Raw genomic sequence first — 24,380 nt, 5'->3', positions numbered from 1 at the left:
CATGGAAAGAGCTAGCTAGGTAGGATAGATGATAAGTTTTATGGTTTAACGTTGACATGTAACCATCATTCTAAAATGTTTAACAGACAGACACAGAGCTGGGACCTACAGCTACTATTATAAAACAAACTATTCCTGAAAGGGCTGCTTTGTTGTTCTGCCATGCCAATTACAATGTGAATTGTTCTCAACCTATATGATGCATTGTTGTAGTAGCCTATAGCAGCATTTTGTGACATTATGTCATAGTGGCTCTCTTTATTTCTTAGCATTTACTTATACCTTATGTTTACTTTAACTTGTTTTATTTTATTTGACAGGAATTTATTTTTGGATTGGTCTGAATGATGTGATGTAAAGACACTCCAGCCAGCTCTAAACTGTTTGTACACAATGTGGAAATAAGCTGGAGTGTTACAATTATTGGAAGACTCTTTTTAATTGGACTATATTTGTTGTCTATCAACATTATTAAATACGATTAAAATGAGATTTAAATTCAAAGAGTGACATCTGGTGGCCGAAAACTGAAACACATTTTACATTTAAACACCATTTAATAAATGCACCTTTTTTAGGTTGTGAACGGAAATCTTTTGAACGTGTTTGTAGACTGTAACTTGTTTTTTGTTTCATTAATAAAATAGACTTTCTGATACCCCGCCCCCTACAAATTGACATAACTCATTTATTATCATTACATTTTGCTTCGGATTTTGTAAAGCGTTTCATTTTGTTTAATGCCTTTAATGGGGCCATTAATAAAGGAGTGATGTTCAATAAAGTAAAAAAAAAAAAAAAAAAGATTAATTGTTTTAGAGCAGATTGAATTGAACATATTGGCCTACTCCAGCACACATCATTTGTTTTCTTCTTTTTTCTATTATTAAGTTCTAAGACTTCATGTTTACCGGTCTTTATCTTTAAAAAGTATAATTTGATGGAGTTTAACCACATACAGAGCAACGCAGGAATAACCATAGACTGTAAATATTAATATAAAAATATTAATAACCACCTATCATAGAGCAGCGTTGAGATGAACCGGGCGGGCTTTAGGACCCTGCGGATAATCGACAATCACATGACGGTGCAGGAGACGCGGACAGACCAGTGAAAGACAATGTTAGGTACTTTACGGACATGCTTTCCTGAAGGCAGCACTACTGTAATAACAGAGACGAAATCACAGTAACTGAGTACAAATTAGTGATGAAATAGAGTTAGGCTGTGTTCTCGCGGGAAGGCAGCGGACATGGCTGCTGGTGTGTTGCTCTTCGTTGCATGTTTGGCTTTCGGTGGAAACTTGGTAAGAAACTTGGACATGACCTGTTTAATAACGTACAAGTCACCTGATCACTCACAGGGACTGCAGTTTATAAACCAGTTATTACCACTTTATTATGTTTATATAGTTGGAAAATTCACCTTAAATGAAATGCATGTATGAGGTCTACAGTCAGAAGTATTTCCCCTGCAGACAAATTGAATTCAATATACTACTTAATGCCATCTCTTGCAGGTCTCAGGGGAAAGGTCGTTCTCTATAGACTACAAAAACAACTGTTTCCTGAAAGATGGGAAGCCTTTTCAGTACATCTCAGGCAGCATCCACTACTCCAGAATCCCTCGGTACTACTGGAAGGACCGGCTGATGAAGATGTACATGACTGGACTCAATGCCATCCAAGTGTAAGTTCAGCATCCCAAACAGGTCTGCTCTTAACACACTGCTGTTGTTTTACTACTTTCACTCGGCCTCCTCACAGATATGTGCCCTGGAACTACCATGAAGCCGTACAAGGGGTCCAAAACTTCACTGGGGACCGAGATCTAGAGCATTTTTTGGATCTGGCAAATCAGACAGGTCTCTTAGTCATCCTGCGTCCAGGACCATACATCTGTGCAGAATGGGAAATGGTGAGAAATTTGACTTTCCACAGTATTATTAGCAACAATTTTATGTTATATTGTCCAACTACATCTCTTAAACTTCAGAAAGTTTGCCGTTCTAAAAAGGTTATTTGTAGAAAACGTAAAAAATGCAATAATGCTGATCGATAAGTAGTGCAGATGTTCCAAATGGTTTTTTTGGGACACTTAGCAAACTGATCACATTTTTCAGACAAAAGGTTCATCCATGATTTATAGGTGTGGAGTTACAATCAAAATAAGTCCTCATATAATTGTATTCTTTGATGATAAGTGAGTGTAAAAGTGTGTGTTAGTATTTTGACAATATGGATCATGATGTCAGTAAAGCATGCAATATTATAACTCTGGATGTGGTGGAATGCTAAATTCAGAGGACGGATGTCATATTTGTTTGAGGAAGCAGCTAATGCTGATCATATGATAACACACAGGATGTTAGTCATCTTAGAGAGAAAACAGAAACATTATCACCAGCACATGTTATCAGTGATATTGTGCACATGAGAAAAGATGGCCCTTTCATGGATTTTTATCATAAAACAAATGTTTTCGTCTTGCTCAGGGGGGGCTGCCAGCCTGGCTACTTCAGAAACCAAACATCGTACTCCGCTCAGCTGACACAGGTATAACATGCACCTACTTTGCGCACCTCTTCCTCTTTTCTTTTCAAAGTAATACTTAACACTTTTTTTTTCAGATTATCTCCAGGCAGTCAGCAACTGGCTCGCTGTCCTTCTCCCCCAAATAAAGCCTTGGCTGTACATCAACGGGGGAAACATCATCACAGTGCAGGTTGAGCTTTAAGTGGATTGTATTTTTATTTTTTTTAAATCATGTAGTATTTAAAAGATTAAAAATGAATAATTATCTTGGTTTACAGGTCGAGAATGAATATGGAAGTTACTACGCCTGTGATTACAACTACATGCGTCACCTTCGGACTCTGTTTCGCTTCTTTCTGGGTGAAGACACGGTCCTGTTCACCACTGACGGAAACACAGACAAGGAGATGATATGTGGAACTCTGGAGGGATTATATGCCACAATAGACTTTGGCACAGGTCAGCACTAATATATAACAGATATTAATCATCATGGTTAAAGTAATGGAAAGGGAAAGTTTAGAATTTTCTTCTATGCATTCCTTTTTTACAGAAAACAACATAGCTGAAGCCTTTAAACGGCAAAGAAGGTTTGAGCCTCGAGGACCCCTGGTGAGTAACACGTTCATTCATTAAATTAAATATAACGTCTTTTTAAATGCTTCATCCATCGTGATACTACAAGTGATGTTTTGAAATGGTATTGCAGGTGAACTCAGAGTTTTACACCGGCTGGTTGGACCACTGGGGAGATCAGCATGCTGTGGTTAATTCTCAGAAGGTCAGCAGAGTGCTAGGAGAAATGCTAACCATGGGGGCCAACGTCAACATGTATGTCTCCCCACACACTTTAAACGTCTTCACACGTTCTGATTTGAATTGTCCACAAATCAACGAAAAGAAAAAAACAAATGAATAAAATGCTTCTGACCTTTTTGACATGCAAACACATTTAGTCCTTTTAGAAGAAGAAAATAATTTATGTTGTGTTTTTATTACTATGGAGGAACTTTCAGTGGAACAATGTGAACCACTGATGTTTGTGTGACCAACTTCTCATTGAATCATTCAACTCAAACTTTTTTACAAACCGTTATTGTCTTGATAAAGAAAAACAAGTGAAAAAAAAACCACACATACAATAGATCATGTGTCTGTTGGTTTTTACATTGTTTCAAAGACACATTTTATCGGAAGAAATAAGAGCAAGAACATGTGTAAGAGACAGAAATCATGAGTGAAATACAAACCCTCTCCAGTGGATGTCTGAGCCTTCAAATGTGAGTGTGACAGGCAGGTGAAGTCGGGGTTTGTGGACAGTGAGAACATTTTAGAATATGTCCAATCTTAAAGTCTAGGATGAATCAGTGTTTCTGCTGTGTAACAAAGTCTCCCGGTTACTTTAAACATAATGCTGGGTTGTCTCCCCCCCAATAATACATACTATCATTATGCTGGTTGTGGATTTTTATGTAAAGCCCATTCAAGAACTTGTCTGAATCTAACTTTCGTTTTAAAATACTTTGCGGTGTCACTTCCTTTTGGAAAGAATAATTGCCACCAACTTAGATGAAGAAGCACAACATCATTTATAATGGAAATAAATGAGCTCTAATGAAGAGAGGAATAATATAAAACCCTAGATTCACTGTACTTACTGTATACATTTTGAAATGACTGAGGGATCCTATGTATTTGATTTGTCTAGTCCTCATTTGTGTCTGTTTTAAATGTATTACCTGGCTGTTTTGATGTGAGGTTCTGTTGTGTTTTCATCATACTGTCAGTACTGTTAAAGTGTGCTGAGTTTGCCTGTACTCAAAGAATAAAGTCTTCCTCTTTCTCTTCTCAGGTACATGTTTGAAGGAGGCAGTAACTTTGGCTACTGGAATGGTAAGTCAATGGATTTCCATAATGAAGTCTCTCTCAGTTCATCTCATGTGTGTTTCTAAAGGGATAAAAGCTCAGTGTGTGGTTTTTCCACTCTTTGTAAAAGGTGCTGATCATGACACGAGGTTCCGCTCAGTAGTGACTAGCTATGATTATGACGCCCCGCTGTCTGAGGCCGGAGACCCCACAGAGAAGCTTCTGGCCATCAGAGATGTCATTAAGCAGGTACTCGATGTGCTACCCCCACTGAGGGCGATGTTCTGATTACACCCGTTCATGTGTCTGAAATAAGAATAAAACGTTGTTTCTCTACAGTTTAGAGACATCCCCTCTGGCCCCATGCCACCAGCAACCCCTAAGTTTGCTTATGGCTTTGTGACCCTAAAAAAGGTAAATGTCACTCCAGGTTTGATATTAGCGAGTTGCTATATAATTATATAATAAACACACTTTTTCCAGGTTGGAAACATCAGCAGCCTGCTGAACACCCTCTCTCCACTCGGCCCAGTGAAATCCCAGCATCCTCTGACGTTTGAAGAAATGAAACAGGTATGAACGCAACAACAGTAGCTGGGGACTTGTGCTTCGGTAACAATAAACCTCTTGAAACGTGGAGAACTTCTAGACTGTTGTATCTGCAACCCGTCATGTCTTTTGTGTTCAGTTCTATGGGTACATGCTCTATCGGACCAGGCTGCCCAGGGACCTCCCGCAGCCCACGCCACTTATCTCTCCGCTGAATGGGGTTCATGACCGTGCATATGTGTCCATCAATGGGGTGAGCCTTTACAATGAACTTTTGTTGTCTAGCCAATCAGATGTTCCAGTCATGTACAAGGAAAACATTACAGATGAAGACCAAACATGCTTGTTTTGAAAATGTCAGCTTGACAGAGTGTGCATCTGTGTGGACAGGTTTACCAGGGCCTGCTGGAGAGAGACACCGTGCTTGTGACAAACGTCACAGCACAGCAGGGGGACACTTTGGACATCCTGGTAGAGAACATGGGCAGGGTGAATTTTGGAAGCAGGATCAATGACTTCAAGGCAAGAGATCAAAGTCCAATACAGTGGAAAGAAATCTTTAAATCACCACTCACAACAACTTGTCAAGAGCCTGTGTTTTGTTGACATGCATTTCTAAGCCAAATGTAGTGTTTTTTACTCTAAAGAATATTCAATATTTCCCTAAAAATATCAAAAATGTTGATGTTTTTAGCTTCCTTTCGGATGCAAGGTAGGTAACAAAATACATACAGTCATTTTGGTTAGTAACTAAAATGAGGACATTACTATGTAATTAAAATCATACCAATAAAATGTGCTTTTCATTTAAGAAACTTAAGGGAAACATTATTTGCATACTTGAGAAATTGTGATGTAACAGGCTAGTGTGCTCTCTCACTGCCAGGGATGAATTGCTACTTAGCTGCTATGACAGAAATGGAAATTTTCCAGTAGAAAAAAATAAAAAGGACAATCTTTATTCTGCTGGGCTTGAGAAGGGGTGCTTGGGTCTCAAAAGTAAAAACAGAATAGTCTAGTTAACAGATGATTTGTGTACTGCAGGGCCTCTTGAGCGACCTGTTTTTGGGTAAAGACTTACTGACTGACTGGCTGATCTACCCTTTGGACATCGATGGAGCCATTGCTTCTGGTTGGCCTCATTCAGACAATAAGAAGTCCTCCACTAACCCCCCGAAAGATCCTTCAGTCGGACCCATCTTCTACTCGGGGACCTTACAGCCTAATGGACTTTCTTGGGACACCTTTCTGAAGCTTAACGGATGGACAAAGGTAATTTAGATTCTCCCCCTGTAGACAATTTGATGCAGAAAAAAATACATAATTCCTTTTATGTTTTTTTATATTCCACCAGTGAAATCATTTTCTTTCTTTCTTTCTTTCTTTTTAGGGTCAGGTTTGGATTAATGGTATGAATCTGGGACGGTACTGGCCTGCCAGGGGCCCTCAACAGACTCTTTATGTTCCTGGACCTCTGCTCAGCACCACCCAGCCCAACAACATCACAGTGCTAGAGTTGGAGGGGGCCCCCGCACACCTCCGGGTCCTTTTCATGGACCGGCCTGAGCTAGACCTCCCACCTGGAAAGTCCTGACATAGTTGGAAACTTTACTTGTAAACATAATCATTCTTTAAAATCAGTTTGAACCCTCCAAACAATAAACTACGAGACGGTTTTACTGAAGCAGAGCAGAAGTTTTCCTCTGAACGTTTTCCATGACAGGAGGAAGTTGTTTGTTCCGCATCATTTCTATCGCACAACTATTGTTCATCACTTCACATATCAGTGTTTCATTAGTCTTCATCAGTCACTATACAACTTTCAGCAACTTTTATCTTACACACAGAAGCTTCAGTCAGACAATAATCCAACAACGATTTAGGATTCAAAGTTGAATACACATGGACACCAGGAGGGGAAACATTTGTATTTACTTACAGTCAAATCAGAATGTATTGCTTGTTTTTATTGCAGATTTTGTTAATACATTATTTTATGATTTTTCAACTCTGTGTTTTCTTTCCACTTGTCTGTGATCGTCTGTCACAATAAAATGTGGTTTTCAAATGTATGCACTTTTTTTTGTACATTAGCATGAAGTAGCTATGTCACTCCTAACAAGGCTTAGTTTTTATGAGGTAGCTTGCTTCCTACCAAAAATGATTTTCAGGTCTTGCCTTGGAGGCTATTAGCTTTTCGATGTGCTTGGACACAGCCAGGTGTGCAAAAGGAATACTCGAGGTACTGAAACGGGATCTTCCCGAGCAGAGACTCTCCACACAGCCAGCACCGCCTGATGACAAACCCAAAGAAAAAGCCCTCAGTACATGAGTCACACTTGGGACCTTTTTCACATTGACCCTCACTTATCAATCTGGTGTAGAAACCAGCGCAGATTTGAGTGTAGAAATCATCGTTATGACAGGGTCCACCGTGGGACCTATGAAATGCGCTTATCTGGCTGAACGCAGACGTACGCATGACCGGGTGTTGATAAGTGTGGCGGCTGGAAACGATCGTGATTTAAATACCACGCCCTTATATATTCACTGTTCAGCTCGCCCCAAGAGTTTACGGCATGGAGATATGTAACACAGCAAAGAAGAGAAACGAGATATGACCTGACACCATAACACAGAGAAGTAAAGAGCAATAACATTGTGTTGTCTGGCAGCCTGAAACGTAGGATTAAAGGGTGTCAGAAGAAATACGCCTGCAACAAAATCTCAACAGCTTTGGTGTGGATAACCGAACCCAAGCGGTGGTTTTAAATTATTAATTTAAACATCTGTGACGTGTAACGTAAATAATCTAGGCTATAATATAATCACAAGTTTTTAGTTTCAGTTTAAACGTGGTCAGGCCATAAGATCGCTACAATATAATGTGTAACGGCTCTTGTGACCGTACACCCATTTTTCTGTCATCGATTATTTGATAGGTGAGGGCCATTGTGAGTATATTAAAAAAAGATGTTGGTACTTAGAAGACTTACTTGACATTTGAGAGGTTGACTCCTGTTGCAGCTACTTGCTCAGCTAGCCTCTTCTCTGCAGCCAAAGCTCTCTACAATCAAAAAGAAAACAGTGACATGTTAAAGGTGTTTAAAAATGTTTGGGGCGGCAGTAACTCAGTTCATAGGGACTTGGGTTGGGAACTGGAGGGCCCCCAACTGCTCAGGTGCGCTCCCCGCTTAGCTACTCTAACATCTCTCCACCAAGGCATACCCACAGGTCCTGTTTGTGCATGTGTGTGATTGGAGCCTGTGTGTGTGAGAAGCATGTCCCTAAAAATAACAGAGTGTAAACCCGAGTTTCCCCTCAGGGATTAATAAAGTATATCCAAATGAAAAAAAGTAACTTAAATAGCAGATTAAATACACATTGACTCACCTTTTCACGATCACTCAGTGATGCAAACTTCTTCTTTTCCTCCACCTCCTGCTCTCGTCTCCTCTTTTCCTCTCTCTGCTCTTTCTCTCTCTGTTTTTTTAAAGCCTTTTGGGCTTTTTTCTTCTCCGTCTGCTTGGATTCAATCTCCGCCGTCAGTGGCCCAGGGACCTTGGTTTGCACAAGTGAAAAAAATGAATAAGTTCTCTGCTTTTAAAGAAAGGGATTAAAGTCAAAAGTCAGACTAGAGGCTCTTACCTGTGCCTTGTTGTAGTCATACTTGTCAGGATTCTCACCCATATATTTACGAAAAACGTTCCTTGTGTCTTTGTCAGGCGCGACAATATACGGGGTCTGCCCTTTCTTATCCCTAGAAAAAGATAATGCAGAAAATAAAGTTTCGCTGCATATCCTAGAAATGATCTCACATCAATCTCACTTTATCTAGATGTGACTTTATATTTCGCTACCTGCAGGCTGGGTCTGCTCCTGCGTCCAGCAGCAGCTTGACCACCGCTTTCTGTGCAGCTGATGAGGAAACATGTAGCAAAGTGAACCCTGATGAGTCTATGGGCTTATTCAGCAGTGCAAGAGGACTTGGGACATCGGGGGGCTTGCACTCCGATTGCTCTCGACTCTCTTCCGTTTCATTAGTTAGCTGGAGAAGCCTGCAGAGAGCGTCAACATCCCCAACCTTACAGGCTGTAAACAGGGAATCCTTCAAGCCGTAATCCCATGACTCATCGGCTTTTTCTAAAGAGACGACAAAGAAGGCTTGATGATAAACATCTTAATGTTGATAGAGATATCATGTTTAAAGAGTGGCATGTTTCAATGTTTAAATCCAGGTGCAACATAATGAACAATAATGAGAAGGAAGCACATTCTCACCTTCCTGTTGTTTCTTACTCTCCGCTTTCCTCTTTCTTTTGTCCTTTGACTGCGTCTCTTGAGGAGATTCTCCTTCTGGTGAAGCCTCCAGCACCTCCTCTTCTTGATCTTCTGTCTCTGTGTTACTCAAGTCTGCCACACATGGAGGAGATATTTCACAAATCTTGCAAACTTTGGAGAGACAAATGAGGGATTCCTTAGGGTTCTATTGTGTCATTTTGGCCATACATGACCTGACTTACCTACAGTCTGCATTTTGCTTTCCTCATTTTTTCTCCTTCTCCTCCTCTTCTTGTGCCTGGGGGGATAGATCTCAGACTCCCTGAGGTCCAGAGTTCCTAAAGTCAGCTCCACCATCTCCAGCTGGATCTCTCCATCCTCTTCTTTATCTGAGCTCTCACGGTTTTCTTCTCCTGGTTCTAAAAATGTAACAGTAAATAAAACGTAACAGTAAATAAAATGTGCAACTTCAGGCCTAATTTAATAAACAGAAGAGTCCAAGTCTATAATATGCATGTTCACTTCTAACCTTTCTCTTGATGAGTATTTATTTCAGCAGGGGGTTTGATTTTCTTTTTCCAGGCCTTCTTAGATGGACTGAAGACAGCAGACATGTCTGTGTCTTTCCCTGCATCAACACATTGTTCACAGAGTATTGATTATACCCTGACTCTGCGACAGTGAGCAGAAGAAACTTATCATTATACCAAGGATATAATTCAACTTACCATAAATATGGACAGAGGACAGCATGTCATGAACTCTCTGGGCCTCTCTGAAGGTTGCCCTGCGCGTGGCAAAGGGAAGTGTACGGACCCGGTGATCTTTTTTGTCAAGTGGGGCTGCACGTCCGGCAAAAAAGATCGTTTTGTTGTAGCTAGGGGCTCTGACAAATATTGCAGAGGCCTCCTTTAAGTATTCAGCCCAGCTGACCAGTAGATCCTGAACGTCCTGTAAAATGTTATTAAAATGTGTGTAAGCACGTGGAAAACTTTCTCTTAGAGTTGATGTGTAGTCAAAACAGTTGAAAACGACAAGTGGCAAGAATACAGAGTACACTAAGATTCATAATGTTTACAAGATATACTCTCACTTAAGAATTTTCTTAATTTAAAATACTCACTGAGCAAAAAATAAAATAAGCAATATGTGTTTATTAAGAGAGTTTTCAGTTGTTAGCAGTTGTATTCTCTCAAGTGCTCTACAGCAAATTTCCCTATTGGAAAAGGCATAATGACAATATTACACCTCTTTCTGGGAACAGGTAGCTGTAAGGCTTTGTGAATGCGTCAGTACAATATCAGAATAAAAGCCAATGACAAGAACTTGGAAATTAAAATAAGAGAAAAATTAAAGGAGCAGAAATGATCATCATGAAAACACAAACGATCAGTAGCCATCAGACAGAACGGCAGTCTTTAGGAGGTAGCTTCATTTAACAATAAACAAACTTTACAGCTATCATAGTCATAAAAAGTGTTGTATGATGAACTTTAATCTTGCCTTGACGAGCGCCGCCTCGTTGTATCGCCTCAGAGCAGCTCCTGCAGATTTGGGCGCGTGACTGCGGTTCTGAGAGTCTCTGAGTCCTTGAGCTGTTCCTCTCTTCGCTCGCACCGTGTATCGGTGGAAAGTCTTGTGCTGAATTACGTCTTTTCTGCAAAATAAAGATTGTATTGGCAAGATGTTTAAACCTCTCAAACTGACAGTGCCATCCACTGTATGTAACCCTTAGACCCTGTTAACAACTATTCTTTACAAGTGTCCTGAGTGGATTAGTCACTGATGTTTTTTTATAATGACGATGATGGATACCCATTTTAAGATGACAGACGTGGCTGTCCACTAGTGAACAAATCACTTAGGACTGATGTTAATATCAGGTGTAAAGAGGATTTAAGGGTATGAAAAAAATGTGTCTACTCACCCCTGGAACACAGTACCAGCAAAGTGGCCTCCACCTGTCATGAGAACGACCCACACAGTCTTCTTACTTATCCCCTTAAGCAGGGACACTGTATCTAGATCATCGTTTGACTGAAATGTAGCAGAAATAAAAGATGCAATTAGAATTTAAAGAATTGATAATAGGTCTGTTGATTCACAGATCATAAACTGTGATGTTATTTATCAGCTCAGCTTTACCTTTCCCTGCAGGATACAGCGGTAGACTGATAAATACTGTCCTTCGGAGTTCTGGAAAACCACCTTGCTAGAAAGTCGGCTGGATATGAAACCAGTTTCAACCGAGCTCTCGTTATCTGTGCCGGTGACGTTGCTGCTTGTTCCCCCGCCGTCACTACCCGAGCTCTCGTCCTCTGAATCGGACTCAGAGCCCGAGATACTTGACATGTCTCCTGTGAAGCAATAACAGAAAATCAAACAACTTTTACATACATTTGAACTGTCCTTCTGCTTTCCTCTGCTTTCCTCACCCGCCCCTGTCTTCGTCTCAAACTCCTCAGCTGTGACTGTTGGCATTCCTGACAGCTTTAGTCTCAAGTTGAACCGATGCCAGTCGAGCTTGTAGTGCTCCATCTGAAATGTAAAGGAACAGAAAGTTCTCATCTGCAGTCTGAAAACATCAACACATGTTTGTTATTGTTTGGTGTTGAGCAGTCACCTGTTCCTCGCGTTTATTAAAGGGGCATCTGCAGGTTGAGCAGACCATCTTGTCTGGCACTTCTCTAACCAGACTGGACTCCCTCTGTCTGTCATCCTCAATGGATTTAGCTTTCACTTCTGTGTGGGATGAAACACAAGGCTACGCTTTAAACAGGCAGAAAGATTATCGAGGATATTGTCTATAAGCTCCAACAGAAATGTACAACCGAGATTCATACATGTTTTTTTCACATATTGAATACTCTATAACCACACGGTCACTTGCTGCTGGCACAACATTTAAACTAATACAATCTCTTTTTGAAAAGGCCATGAAAATCTTTGACAAAAAGCCATTTTCATTTCACCATTGCACTGTTTTAGATAAACATAATTTACTAAATTTTCATAATTTTGTTCATTTTAAAAATGCATGTTTTAGATAGAAAATTTTGCACGGACTTGCTCCTCCTCCTTTGAAGGACTTTATAAAGCTGAAGTCTGCCGGTGGGATCGGCACCAGGGGCCACAGCCCGAGGAGACTGTGAGGTCCCACACAGACGCACTACATTCAGACTGTTCTGTCAGTCAAAGGAACTAAATATTACTCACAATAAGAGACTCACAAACATATGCAACCTTCAAAACACACCTCAAACAGTGGATAAAAGAAAACCAAGTCTGTGACCACCTTTAACCTTTAACCTCTATTATTGTCTTGTGTCACTTGTGCCTTTGTATTTTATTTGTAATTTGTCTTTCTCTGTTACCTGCCTAGGGACAACAGATGGAACCTAGCACTTCTGCTATGATCTGGCATTTTTACAGCTGTAATTGTTACAGCTGTTCATTAATATGCACTGACCCTAACAAATAAATAAATACATAAATAAATACATAAATAAATAAATACATACCGTGAACAGCTGGTTCAGTGTTTAGAGTCTGCATCAGGACGGAGTTCACGTCTCTCAGTCCCAACAAAGCGTCTTCATTAAGGCACAGATCAAAGACGGTGCGGTACTCGGGACTAGTCGTCATGGTTACAAGTTATTTTTTTAACCTGCTAAATCATTGGAAACAGAAAATGAATGTAGCCTAATGTTTTGACTAAGGTTTTCCATAATAACACGTTTCATTCAGCAGTAGACGTAAACACTACAGTAAACTACACTAGTCTGTTAACAATGTAGTGGAACACATTACAACATTAAAACAACATTACAACATTAAAACAACATTACTGCAGTGTAACAACATTACTGTAGTGTAACAACATTACTGCAGTGTAACAACATTACTGTAGTGTAACAACATTACTGTAGTGTAACAACATTTGATCATGTAATCTTAATGTTATCTTTGCTGATGTAACGTTGCTAACTGCTCTTTGAACGACACGTGTAGAAGTGATTACTCTTCATTATCCTCATCCTGCAGGTCTGTCCACCTCATGTAGTAAATCTTAATGTGATTATAAAAATATATATTTACAATTGAATGAAACAAAAATAGAAAACAACTTACCTAAAAAGGGTGTCACAGAAAGCTATGCTCCTTCTTCCTACTATATCCTCCTGACAAATCTACGGAAGCCCGAGAGCGTCAATAAAGCAGCAACGCGGAGGCGTTCACTCTCCAAGGGTCGATGATCAGCGCGACATTATTACTGCAGTAAAGATTAATAAGCACACGTTTTACAAACTTAATGGTAATCTTGTAACCATCAGTGATTTGTTTATAACTCTCTGACAAACTAACAGTTTAGGATCCCCATCATTATGTTTTTAAGTTCATTTTAAGAGCAGAAAACAGTTGAATAAAGGATTGAAGAGAACTTTTAGTGCCATACATTTCAGTAAATTGGTTGTGGCTCTTCATAAAGTCATTTATACAGCCTACAGAAACATCCTGCTCAAAAAGACTCTTCCAGAAAATTGATTTCCAATCAATCTTTATATTGGAATTAAACCATATAACCTGCTGCAAAACCTAGTTTGTTCCCTCTGCAGGATGAAACTAAAAGCATAACCAACTCTGTATTACCTCTTTCAAAAATCACATATCTATTTCTAAGCATGTTCTCAACTCTCAACTGAACACATGTGACAAGGCTGAATTAGCAAAAAAGGGTAAAGCCTCCTTTGGAACAGCAGAACTTGGATAAAAACCAGTCCTTACGCAAGTACATTTTTTGAACAAAGGCAGCCTTTAAAGTTAGGCATAATACTTTAAGGTATAGTAGTTTGAACCCACCTATTTCATAATTATTATTACATACAACACTTTAATTATTTCCCTTCTATGACTCCAGAGGAATCCAAAAATCTTTTGTTCAAGGATCTTAAACATAAAATGGACAGTGACAGGCTCTAGGAAGTGACATAAAAAGATGTGTACATTGTGGCTCAAGATCATTTACCAGATAGATCTTTGAAAACATGTAAGAGTTTTCCCCTTCTATGGTTTTAAAATGTTGTCAGTTTTAACCGTTTTGTTATAATTTATTGTACATAGACCCTTCAGATTCTCTGGAATCCCTATCACAAGTACATTAACCAGTCGGGAGGTTAAAAGGGTTACCTGGAGTTAGTACCCTTTAATGCACCTATTCTAAGAATATTACATCATTTGTTGAATTAAAAGTAATGGTCTTTTAATGAAATAAAATGTATGAAAAACTTATGCCGGGATATACTTATATTCTGCCAGCTTTGATTGGAGCTCCATCTCTCAAACTAGGCCCTCACCCCTTTACAGTATCAGTTAATTTACTTTCATTACTCTCTGGAAAAACAGTTTTAGCAACATTCATTTTCTGCTTGAATAGTTTGTGGCTGGAAAGAGAATAACTTATTTTATCCTATTTTACTTCCTCCTTTAAGATATCTGTCTGTTCAGCACTGCCCCATTATTTGAATCAAAGTGAGGGATATTCTTTTTTTGAAAGTTTTCTTTGTTGAAGTCTCAAGAACAGTTTCATACATTGTTCCATTCATTCTGTCCTTTTTCAATTCTAATATGACATACTTCAATTACACCATCCATTTCCCTCTGTTTACTTTCTACAGACAGAGATAATTAGATTTATTCATAGAATTATCTAAATAATTGGTCAGTCAGATTTTTTTTCCAAGACAAATATGCAATCACATGTCCTCTAAATGAACATTTGAAAGCAAAACCAACAAGGGTTAGCTGTGCCAGTATCGGTTATACAAAAGTCACTAATAAAGATATCAGTCTTACAAATAAATTCCACATGTTGAAGACAACTCTGGTTGAATTTCCAATATTCTGGTCAACGCCTGTTCTCTATGTTTAATGAAATAAAATGATCTGATCGTGTATTGTCCTCAATAAAAACACTTTTCATTTTCAAGATGAGAGAAAATGAAATTATAAAATAAAAATCCTAGCCTGGTTTTGTCTTCTCCAGGTATATCTAATCAATCAAAGGTGTTCTTAAGGTTATGGATTTTGGTGAGTGCATGTTGGCGGTAGTCAGTAAGAGTTCCTTTTTCATCCAATACTCCATCTAAGGCAGTGTTAAAATCGCCTAACACATTACACACAGTGTGTACACACACAAGCGCACACACTTCCAGAGATCTGTCGCGTTGGACTATTAAATTCAAGAGCTTCAGAGACAAGATAAAATCCAACATTTATTAGGTATACCAATATACAATGTACATACTAAAAATATGAAGCACAATTAAAAAAAAATTCACTTGGGTTTGCTTTGAGCTCTCTTGGTTTTACCAGATTGTGCATGGATCAAAGCTTGTGCTGTTATGAGACAAAACAGATTATGACAAATAAATGTGTTTAAATAAAACTTTATCAGTATGGAAAATCTCTTTAAACTTCCCTTACCTGACGTATGACAAGCTTTAGCCTCTGCCAGACACTGCTTCACCTCTGTAATCTCTGCAGCGAGCCTTCTGGTCTTGTTTGTGACATGTTCACTCCTCTCTTGTAAGTCGTTCTTTTGACTTCTGAAAGTGAAATCATTATGGACAAGGAAACAAATTGGTGGTAAGCAGGGTTATTCTATCTCTTTATGCAGGTGACAGCACATTACCTGTCTGCAGAGTGTTGACCGTTCAGTTGTTCAGAGAGGTGACACTCCTCTTGCAGCAGATTACCCAGCTGCTGCAACAAATCAACAACTCCACTTTTTTCAATCATCAAATCCACCCTCCGCTTAGTTTCTCTGGTACTGAAAGGGAGAACAAGACTTATGGGAAAAAATTTAACTGAACAGACTCAAGACTGTGCAAAATAGTACTAATAGCCTGTATCATTTTTAAGTTGGTTTTTGTAACAAATCTGTATAATAAAAGTAACTCAATGAGTGTGAAACCTTACAAACTAAGAGGCCCAAATTACTGTTTTCAAAACAGACATTCTGATCTTTGCAGAACTAGGAAAACATAGCTAAAAAAATACATATAATTGAAGGACTTTCTCAATTTATGTGAACCGGGGCCAGGCTATGCTTTGTGCATGATGATTTTCAGCTATGATAAGTCGAAATGCCATGTTGCATGTAAGACTAATTGAAATTGGCACATAACAAATCTTTAAATTGCAACAAATTAAAGCAAATCAACTTCGGCTATCTTGAATTTTGACCGTTTTAATTCCAATTTAATAGAAAGCCTTAGCATTAGCAACAGTGTGTATTATATTTATGTAAATTGTACATATAGTAGCCTATATCAAATTGTATATCTATATATATATATATATATAGATATATATAGATATAAATTGTATTAAATGTATAATTGTAAACATACTGTACCAAACTGTACAGATATAAGGATTGTATAATATATAAAATGTAAATATAGTACCTCAAATTGTACAAATAGGTATGTATATATAGATATAAATATATGGATTGTATAATATATAAAAAATCATAGTATATCAAGTTGTATATATATGTATGGAAAATCATTGGATTGTAAATATCAAATATAGGATCATAAATATAGTATAGCAAATTGTATTTAGATAGATTGTATATATAGGGAGATTATAAAGAACACAGGAAGTTAATTTAATTTAATAAATATTAATTATTGAGCTGTGGAAAAGGGGTAGGATTAAATAAGTTTTATACTTCTCCCTACTCCTTTTCAGGCATATCAATTGAATATATGTAATTTTTAAATGTAAATAATTTGAACATTGTTTTTTGTTTATTGTATTTTCGTGCTTTTCATTTTATTTTGTATTTTTTATATGTTTGATTTTATTTGATATGTCTGAAATAAACTTAAGCAATCAATCAACCAATCAACCAGTCAACCAATCAACAGCGTCGTAGATCGGTCAGGCGAGGTGCTTCGCTTTCGTTCAGTTAATCCTGGTAGCTGATTGGCCAACCGATGATCACTTAATTACGTATGCGAAACGTTAGGTCACCGACAGGACGCAGGTGGAAACAAACTCGTACTTTTACACGTTGAACGCAGGTAAATAAATCAATATCAAAAGTACAATACCATCGAGTTATCTCCTTCTCGGCACTGAGTCTTTGCTGCTGCACCTTTTCCAGTTTTCGAGTGTTTTCTTGGATAGCATGCCGAAGTTCTCTGATCTGCTCCTTCAATTAACGAGACGAAGAACACCTGCTCAACACATTTTACATTTGTTTTCGAAGTAAAGCTGCATAAATCACTCTCGCCGTTGTTTCGGTAAGTTACCATTACATTTTCTTTACATTAATGCGATATGTTAATGAATTACTTATGTGTAATCTGTAGGATGCCGCACACTAGCAGCTAGCAAACTGAATATCAAACAAACGCTAAACATCGACTTTAACCTACCGAATAATTTTCGTGTTGTTTTGTGGTTTGGTTATTAAATGCAGTCATGGTATATTGTTGACTTAAGACAAAATTGTGTTGCAAAATTTGTTGCACGTGGCCAAACGAGAATCGAACTCGTGTCAGATTGTACTCATAGCGGAAGTTTATAAAGGGCACTTCCGGTTACCATGTCAGAGCCCGGATAGCTCAGTCGGTAGAGCATCAGACTTTTAATCTGAGGGTCCAGGGTTCAAGTCCCTGTTCGGGCGACAGTATTTTTCTCTTTTTTCACCTTAGTGTTCGTGAACATATGTTATTATTGTATGGGGTTTGCACAAGCTGCTGATCATCTGTTGTCAGACGTTAACATAGCACGTCTACTGTTGTTAATCTTTAGTATAGTTGAAAGAAAATAGTACTCTTGGTAAGGGCACAACGTATTTAAAGCCTGAAATTGCCACAAACCTGTGCCAAACATTAAACCATTGACTTTAAAGCTAGTCATTGAAGAGGGGCTGTTATTACACAGAGTGAGACCACACATTATCCTGCTTTTGGAGTTGTTGTTTATGTAAGAATCAAACTAATTTAGGGATTAAACTCACTCGCAAACAAACAACAATAACCCTGCAATTTACCTGAGAAAATCATGGGTATTATGTTAGCACAGTGATTGGGAACACCTATAAAGCTAGGAGTTAGTGCAGGTAAAATGGCAAGACTGTAGAAGTACTCTATCTGACTAGCAACTATGAAGTGGATTATCCTCTTGTGCTTGGTCTCCACCTCTCTCTCCTCCATACATACTCAGGTAAATATACATTGATTCTCATTGATTGGAGTTTAACCTTTACTCAAACATATTAAGGCTGTAACATAATTGACAATATATTGTACATCTTTTTTTTTTGCAGAAATTTTTCTTCAGCCCAAAATGGGGTCCCATTGGCTTTAAAGGTAAATACAGCAGGATTTATCTTAATGTTAATGTAAGTCTAACAGCAGAAATATTGCACTCGCTGACTAAAAAACTATTCTCTTTTAGAGCGCGGAGAGCATGGTGAGAGGACGGCGATGGATGAAATCATCAAAGCTAATGAGTTGCATGGTAAGTTGCACACAATTTACTCAAAATGTTTTTCTGTTTACACAACACGCTTGAAACAAATGAGCTCCTGTTGGCCTCTTCTGAATGATTCAATTTCCCTGGACTTCTGTCTCAGCTTCCCGAATCATAGACAGCACTACCAGCCTCAGAGAGGGAGACATCGCCGTTTCTTCAGGAAGACGCTCCAAGGTCTGCTTCGCTCGTAGCTGCCTCTGGAATAAGTCAGTGGATGGACGTGTCTATATTGCGTATAGACTCTCAACTGAATACAGTATGTTGTTTTGTGTAAATCAATGCAGAAGGTTTCAGTCTGATAAACTTGCCAACTTCAGATTTGCAAACTTTGGAGGCTATGTGTGGATTAATTTTTTTTTATTCTGCTTCTCTAATTTTTCCGAACGCCAGCTGAAATGGAGACAAAGCTGATAAAGAAAGGAATGGAAAATGTTGAGAAAGGTACCTGTGTGCGCTTTGTTCCTCGGACTCACCAGGAAGACTACATTGACATCCAAGCAAAGTCTGGGTGAGACCCAATTTTGAACCCACAATGTGGCAGTCTTTCAAATGTTGTGGAAGAGTTTTGAAACACAGAGTTGTATAGCAGCAGTTTGTGCAATTTAAATTAAAAAAACATCAATTATCAATACATTTAGGTGTTGGTCCTACCTTGGTGCGCGTGGTGGAAGACAGACTGTGTCCCTCCAGAGCCCTGACTGCCTGCAGGTCGGGGTGATCTCCCATGAGTTAATGCACGCCCTGGGCTTTGTGCATGAGCAGTCCCGCTTCGACCGAGACAGCTATGTCACTGTCATGTGGCCAAACATTTGGAGGGGTAATTTTAAAGAGGCAGGAAGGGAGGTGGGATTGGGGAATGAGATCCACAAGGTGTAATTCAAATAATATGTGGAATTAACTGTTTTTTAAATCAATTTCCACAAATTTGTAAAATACAAAATGATGATGAAGAAAATGCTCATATTTTATTTTTTTCTTCTTACAGACCGGTTGAGGAACTTTGAGAAATTCAGGACTGACAATCTGGATCTTCCGTATGACTATGGCTCAATCATGCACTACGGGATGTAAGCATTCATTTGATGTCAATTGCTAAATATACCATATAGTGAGTTTATGTTTTTGTGTATGTATGTGGTGTTGGATGTATTGTAATGTCACATATTTTATGCATATGCTTAGGTATGCCTACTCTCAGGATGGGGAGCCGACTATCGTTCCTAAGAACAGCAACACCAAGGACATAAAGCTGGGACAGACTACAAGTCTCAGCCACATTGACAAGCTGAAGATCAACAAGCTTTATAATTGTGGTTGGTATTAAACATGCTTCAAGGAAATATGTAGAGCTTGTAACTCTGTAAGAAAATGGGTAAATACTAACTTAACCTAAAATTAGACGTATCATTCGCTGTCATATGTTTGATACCTGTCTGCTTCTCTCTGCAGGTGACATGGATGATAACTAACCAAAGTGAACTGAGGTCAAACAGGAATGTTCTGAAAGATCATTGAATAAAAAACTATGTTATATCATGCAAAAAAAAATTCAATAAAGATTGATTTAAGCTTTACGGGACTATTTTCAATGTGTCTGTTTTGGTGATGGTGAGAAAGTGAGCAGGTTTGTTCTATTGTAGTCAAGGCAGAAACATAAGATCGTCTGGTTAAAGTAGTCATTTATATATACTTATTCTTACATCATAAGCTTTCTCACTAATCAGTATGAGATGACTTCATTGTGTGGAAGATGTAATCCTCTCTGCATGCATGCAAAGGTTTTTAAAGAATTGAAGGGTAGATCATGTGATCACATTAAAGAAAAAAGTAAAATAAACCTAGTATGTGTGTAAAACTGATTAATATTAAAAGTATCAAAAATGTAACATGAGAGACACATGGAACAAAACAAACACTTTATAAAGTCCTTCAGCTTCTGATATATCAAGCCAGGAATCCATCCGTATTTCAAACCAAGCACTCTTGAGATACAGAAATGTTTTTAAAAAGATTTTATGAACTGCTTATGGGAATTTCTTCAGGCTTTGCCCTTCAAATTGGCCCCTTGATAAATATAAATCATGTGCACAGAGGGATATGTCTTTTATCTGGAAAATATTTACTGTTATGACAAAACGATCTCTGTGAGGACAGTTATCATCTGATAGTTTATCACAAAATCACTGGTTTCCAGTACAGTCAGACACAAATTGCCAGTTCTTGGTCTGGCTGAAACAGCAACTGCTGAGGTGTAGTGCATCCAACTGCAGACACCTGTTAGTGTGTCATTTCTGAACGTGCTGACTCACGTGTGCTAAGTACAGTGCCAAAGTGAAGGTCAGCATCAGGACCACCTGTTTGGGATCAGCTGTGCGCTTGGGTAAATTACATACCCTGGATGATTAGGGGTCTTAATCATGTTTCATCACAGAACATGTGCCAAATTGGTACAAAAAAGAGGAGGAGAAGTGGGTATATAGATCCAGTGCAGGGAAGGAGTTCAGTTAGCTGTTGCACTGGACTGAACACAACAATGCATTCGACTACGACCCTTTTGTGCGTCTTGTTGGGCTTGCTGAGCCATGTCTGCAGTTTACCTGTTAAGGTCAGTGTACCAAGAGAAATGTTTTTTGATAAAATTGGCCTTTGTATGTTGTCATGCTTGTAAACCAAAACTTAAATAATGATGCATTTTTGTTTTACAGAATTCTACTGGACTTCACGAGGGAAAAGTGAGACTCAAAAGGAAATACTCAGGTGGGCTAAAAGCTAAAATGCTTTTGCCTGCTCACTGCCACAAAACACTTTATTGAATTGCGATATGTTTGACCATAGGTCTTCTTCAGGCCATATTTTTTTTAGAAAACTGGGGGCCACATCCCAGAGAAGACCAAATGGTTGAAATGTTGTAACATTTATTTGTGGTCTTACACAAGTGTGCAGGCATAGCTTCCTCTTTTTCTTGCTGCTGTTTTTGAATTGCCCTGCACCCACATGACGCCGTATAACCAGCCTTTATTCTAAAGGAATAACTCAACACTTACACAGGCTTCATGAGGCATGCAAATCATTTTCTGTATTATGCTATTATTATTGATAATACTGGTAGAAAATGAAGTCTATCTTTGTTTCTGTGTTCAGATGAGTTGAAGGACCGTGATGAAATGAATGCAATGGATCAAATCCTGGAAGTCAACAGGAGTAAGGAAACTTTACATTTGATAAATTGTACTGTTGTTTTCCAGTGTTGCTGGTTAAATGTTTTTTTTTTTCTTATCAGAGTTCCGAGCCCCACGAGGACTGACTTTGAGGGAGGGAGACATTGCCAGTTCGCACATACGTAGTGCCATATCCTGCCCTGGCAATGCCTGTCTGTGGCCCAAAGCGATTGATGGATTTGTTTATGTACCTTTCATTCTCTCCCCACTATATGGTATGATTCAATCCACACATTAAAATAAGTGTTTCAAAGCAAGGGGGAGCTCAAATACTTCTCTTTAACTGAAGGTTTTTCTTATTTATTGCAGATGACATGGACAGAATCACCATAGAATCGGGGATGCAGGACATTTCCTCTACAACATGTATTAAATTTGTTCCACGCACTCATGAGGCCAGCTTCCTTGATATTCAGCCTAGATATGGGTAAGTATTTCTATCTTTTACATGTAAGGATGTACTGCGTGTAGGGTTCTTGTGTGGTGATTTTGCATTGCAGTCATGATGATGAAGTGTTACTTTTATTCTGCACCCAAAGCTGCTGGTCGTTTCTGGGACAGACTGGAGGAAGCCAGACCCTTTCCCTGCAGAGCCCCGGGTGCATGTGGTCAGGAGTGGCTGCCCATGAGTTTATGCATGCACTCGGCTTTGTACACGAGCAGTCTCGTTCTGACAGAGATCGCTACGTGTCAATTATATGGAAAAACATCATCCCAGGTATGGTTTAATAATGCTTTCAGAAAGCATTACCTGATTAGCTGTACCTGATTATTTCCTCGTCTCACAAAATGTCCTCTAATATTTGACAGACCAAATGCATAACTTCAGAAAACAGCTGACAAACAACCTCAATAGTCCATATGACTACAACTCTGTCATGCATTATGGAAGGTGAGCTGCTCTCTGACGCAATACAAATACAGTGTTTGCAGGATTTTTCTGGTAGTTTGAAAATACCTTAATACTTTATCTTGCATCTAGATACGCCTTCTCTGAAGACGGCGGACCAACGATCATTCCCAAACCAGATCCTTACATTCCCATTGGCCAGAGAGAGGGACCCAGCATGCTAGATCTTCATAAGATCAATATTCTATACAGCTGTGGTAGGTGAATGTACATATTTATAGATAGTAAGAAATATTTATTACATTAACATGAACTGATTATACTTGTGTTTTTCTCCTCACTGTAGGTGCCAATGAGTAACTGGATCCTGTATTTTTTATCTGTCACATTTGGGAAATGGTGCATCATAACTTGTGGTCTTGAGTAGGTTATACATGCAGCTTCACTCTACAGCAATTTCATTTTTCCTGACTTATATTTTGATTCAGCAGAAATTCTAGTGTGTAACATTGCATGGCATTTATTCTGTTCTGATTACATTCTACTAATTGATGATTAAGTTGATCTAAGAGAAATACAGGGACATGAATAACAGAGCAGCATTTTTCCAGTTCCGCTCTGTGATACATGTTATGTCCCAGCTGCTGCCACTTATCACTGCATCCAGTCTATGAATCAGTTTGTTCAATCTTCTGCCTCCTTCAGTGCCTTTTAAATAAATAAAAAAATGCAACAGTAATGGTCATGGTCTGTTTCAAAAATCTTTTGTTACATCTCTCTGATTTGTGGTCAATCTGTTTGGGACGGGGACTGTCAGTCTTGTCTGTTCAAATCTGATTGAAAGTTACTGATCCCTCTACTTGCATTTACCCATGTGGAATGATTTAGGTTTAATTCAAAACATCCACAAAAAGATACATATTAATTTGTAAATGTCAGGAGAGATCAAATTGAACGATTGCTCCAGAGGCTTGTACCTTTTGTCTTTGAGGTGCTTTCCTGTCTCTGCTACCTGACTTTCTAATGAGTAGCTAAACACATGATGGTGGGTATTGGTGATGTTACACTGAAAAAGACATAATTTCCTTGTTATATACGGGGTGTCAGGTATTGCATGCTTTTCCATGCCACTGCATAACAGTTAAAAAGAAAGGCAAAGAAACACAGTTAATAGATTATGAAGACATAGCAGGAATAAGAAGTTAGCACTTTGGCTGGCATTACGAGACTTGAGCCTCTTTTCTTATTTTTCAATATCATAAGACAATCCATTATCATCAAAATCTAGACTAATTGGAGAACTAGGCTACACCTCTCTCTTTTTACATTTATTTTTGTGTTATGAAAGCTTAGCCAGTCCCCACACATTTCTCTACAAGACCCTGCAGTGTGGTATGGTTATCAAGGCATGTGGACTAGCCCCATATAACACAGTGATGACAAATCTATCTTTGAAAACCTGGTGTTATTGGCTGATGTGTATTATTTCAAAACAACAAAACAGTCAAGGTAACATCTGGT

At 38.7% G+C, this 24,380-nt stretch overlaps 4 protein-coding genes and 1 non-coding gene across 8 annotated transcripts; 4 read left to right on the top strand and 1 right to left on the bottom strand.

Annotated features, from left to right (window-relative positions):
- Positions 1 to 1,103: 1,103 nt before the first annotated feature.
- glb1l (galactosidase, beta 1-like) lies at positions 1,104 to 7,024 on the top strand. The gene is made up of 16 exons (XM_020659533.3): positions 1,104 to 1,309; positions 1,523 to 1,692; positions 1,770 to 1,920; positions 2,498 to 2,558; positions 2,633 to 2,727; positions 2,816 to 2,996; positions 3,091 to 3,149; positions 3,247 to 3,368; positions 4,390 to 4,430; positions 4,534 to 4,652; positions 4,743 to 4,817; positions 4,887 to 4,976; positions 5,092 to 5,205; positions 5,343 to 5,474; positions 5,997 to 6,224; positions 6,343 to 7,024. Exons 1-16 carry the CDS (start codon positions 1,256 to 1,258, stop codon positions 6,544 to 6,546), a joined length of 1,896 nt encoding a protein of 631 aa, XP_020515189.3. The 5' UTR covers positions 1,104 to 1,255; the 3' UTR covers positions 6,547 to 7,024.
- ankzf1 (ankyrin repeat and zinc finger peptidyl tRNA hydrolase 1) lies at positions 6,899 to 13,463 on the bottom strand. 2 transcript variants are annotated; one of them, XM_020659530.3, is made up of 16 exons: positions 13,365 to 13,463; positions 12,755 to 12,903; positions 11,857 to 11,975; positions 11,669 to 11,771; positions 11,379 to 11,590; positions 11,161 to 11,270; positions 10,737 to 10,890; positions 9,962 to 10,184; positions 9,763 to 9,861; positions 9,476 to 9,652; positions 9,234 to 9,365; positions 8,813 to 9,095; positions 8,601 to 8,712; positions 8,346 to 8,513; positions 7,949 to 8,019; positions 6,899 to 7,246 (listed from the first exon to the last, which is right to left on the bottom strand). In XM_020659530.3, exons 2-16 carry the CDS (start codon positions 12,876 to 12,878, stop codon positions 7,120 to 7,122), a joined length of 2,214 nt encoding a protein of 737 aa, XP_020515186.2. In that variant the 5' UTR covers positions 12,879 to 12,903; positions 13,365 to 13,463; the 3' UTR covers positions 6,899 to 7,119. The 2 variants fall into 2 exon arrangements, with proteins under 2 accessions (XP_020515186.2, XP_020515187.2); XM_020659531.3 differs by having other exon boundaries at positions 12,755 to 12,900; positions 13,365 to 13,444.
- A 3,715-nt stretch (positions 13,464 to 17,178) lies between these two features.
- On the top strand, positions 17,179 to 20,365 carry hce2l2 (high choriolytic enzyme 2-like 2). Of its 3 annotated transcripts, XM_065962570.1 has the most exons (10): positions 17,179 to 17,329; positions 17,413 to 17,551; positions 18,583 to 18,625; positions 18,714 to 18,776; positions 18,892 to 19,047; positions 19,182 to 19,299; positions 19,430 to 19,608; positions 19,777 to 19,858; positions 19,974 to 20,104; positions 20,241 to 20,365. In XM_065962570.1, the coding sequence occupies exons 4-10, from the start codon at positions 18,743 to 18,745 to the stop codon at positions 20,258 to 20,260; spliced, it is 720 nt and encodes a 239-aa protein (XP_065818642.1). In that variant the 5' UTR covers positions 17,179 to 17,329; positions 17,413 to 17,551; positions 18,583 to 18,625; positions 18,714 to 18,742; the 3' UTR covers positions 20,261 to 20,365. The 3 variants fall into 3 exon arrangements, with proteins under 3 accessions (XP_065818642.1, XP_065818643.1, XP_020515185.1); XM_065962571.1 differs by lacking the exon at positions 17,179 to 17,329 and having other exon boundaries at positions 17,411 to 17,551; XM_020659529.2 differs by lacking the exons at positions 17,179 to 17,329; positions 17,413 to 17,551 and adding an exon at positions 18,097 to 18,479.
- On the top strand, positions 17,865 to 17,937 carry trnak-uuu (transfer RNA lysine (anticodon UUU)). The gene has a single exon. It is a non-coding gene; the product is annotated as a tRNA-Lys (tRNA).
- Positions 20,366 to 21,269: 904 nt separating the features above from the next.
- On the top strand, positions 21,270 to 23,592 carry hce2l1 (high choriolytic enzyme 2-like 1). The gene is made up of 9 exons (XM_020659534.3): positions 21,270 to 21,396; positions 21,497 to 21,548; positions 21,933 to 21,992; positions 22,072 to 22,224; positions 22,319 to 22,436; positions 22,549 to 22,727; positions 22,820 to 22,901; positions 22,992 to 23,116; positions 23,206 to 23,592. The coding sequence occupies exons 1-9, from the start codon at positions 21,325 to 21,327 to the stop codon at positions 23,217 to 23,219; spliced, it is 855 nt and encodes a 284-aa protein (XP_020515190.1). The 5' UTR covers positions 21,270 to 21,324; the 3' UTR covers positions 23,220 to 23,592.
- Positions 23,593 to 24,380: the final 788 nt, after the last annotated feature.

This window comes from Labrus bergylta, chromosome 13 (genome assembly GCF_963930695.1).
Source record: "Labrus bergylta chromosome 13, fLabBer1.1, whole genome shotgun sequence".
Classification (NCBI taxonomy): Eukaryota; Metazoa; Chordata; class Actinopteri; order Labriformes; family Labridae; genus Labrus; species Labrus bergylta.
Note: the sequence above shows the minus strand (reverse complement) of the source record. Positions and strands in the feature narration are given on the sequence as shown.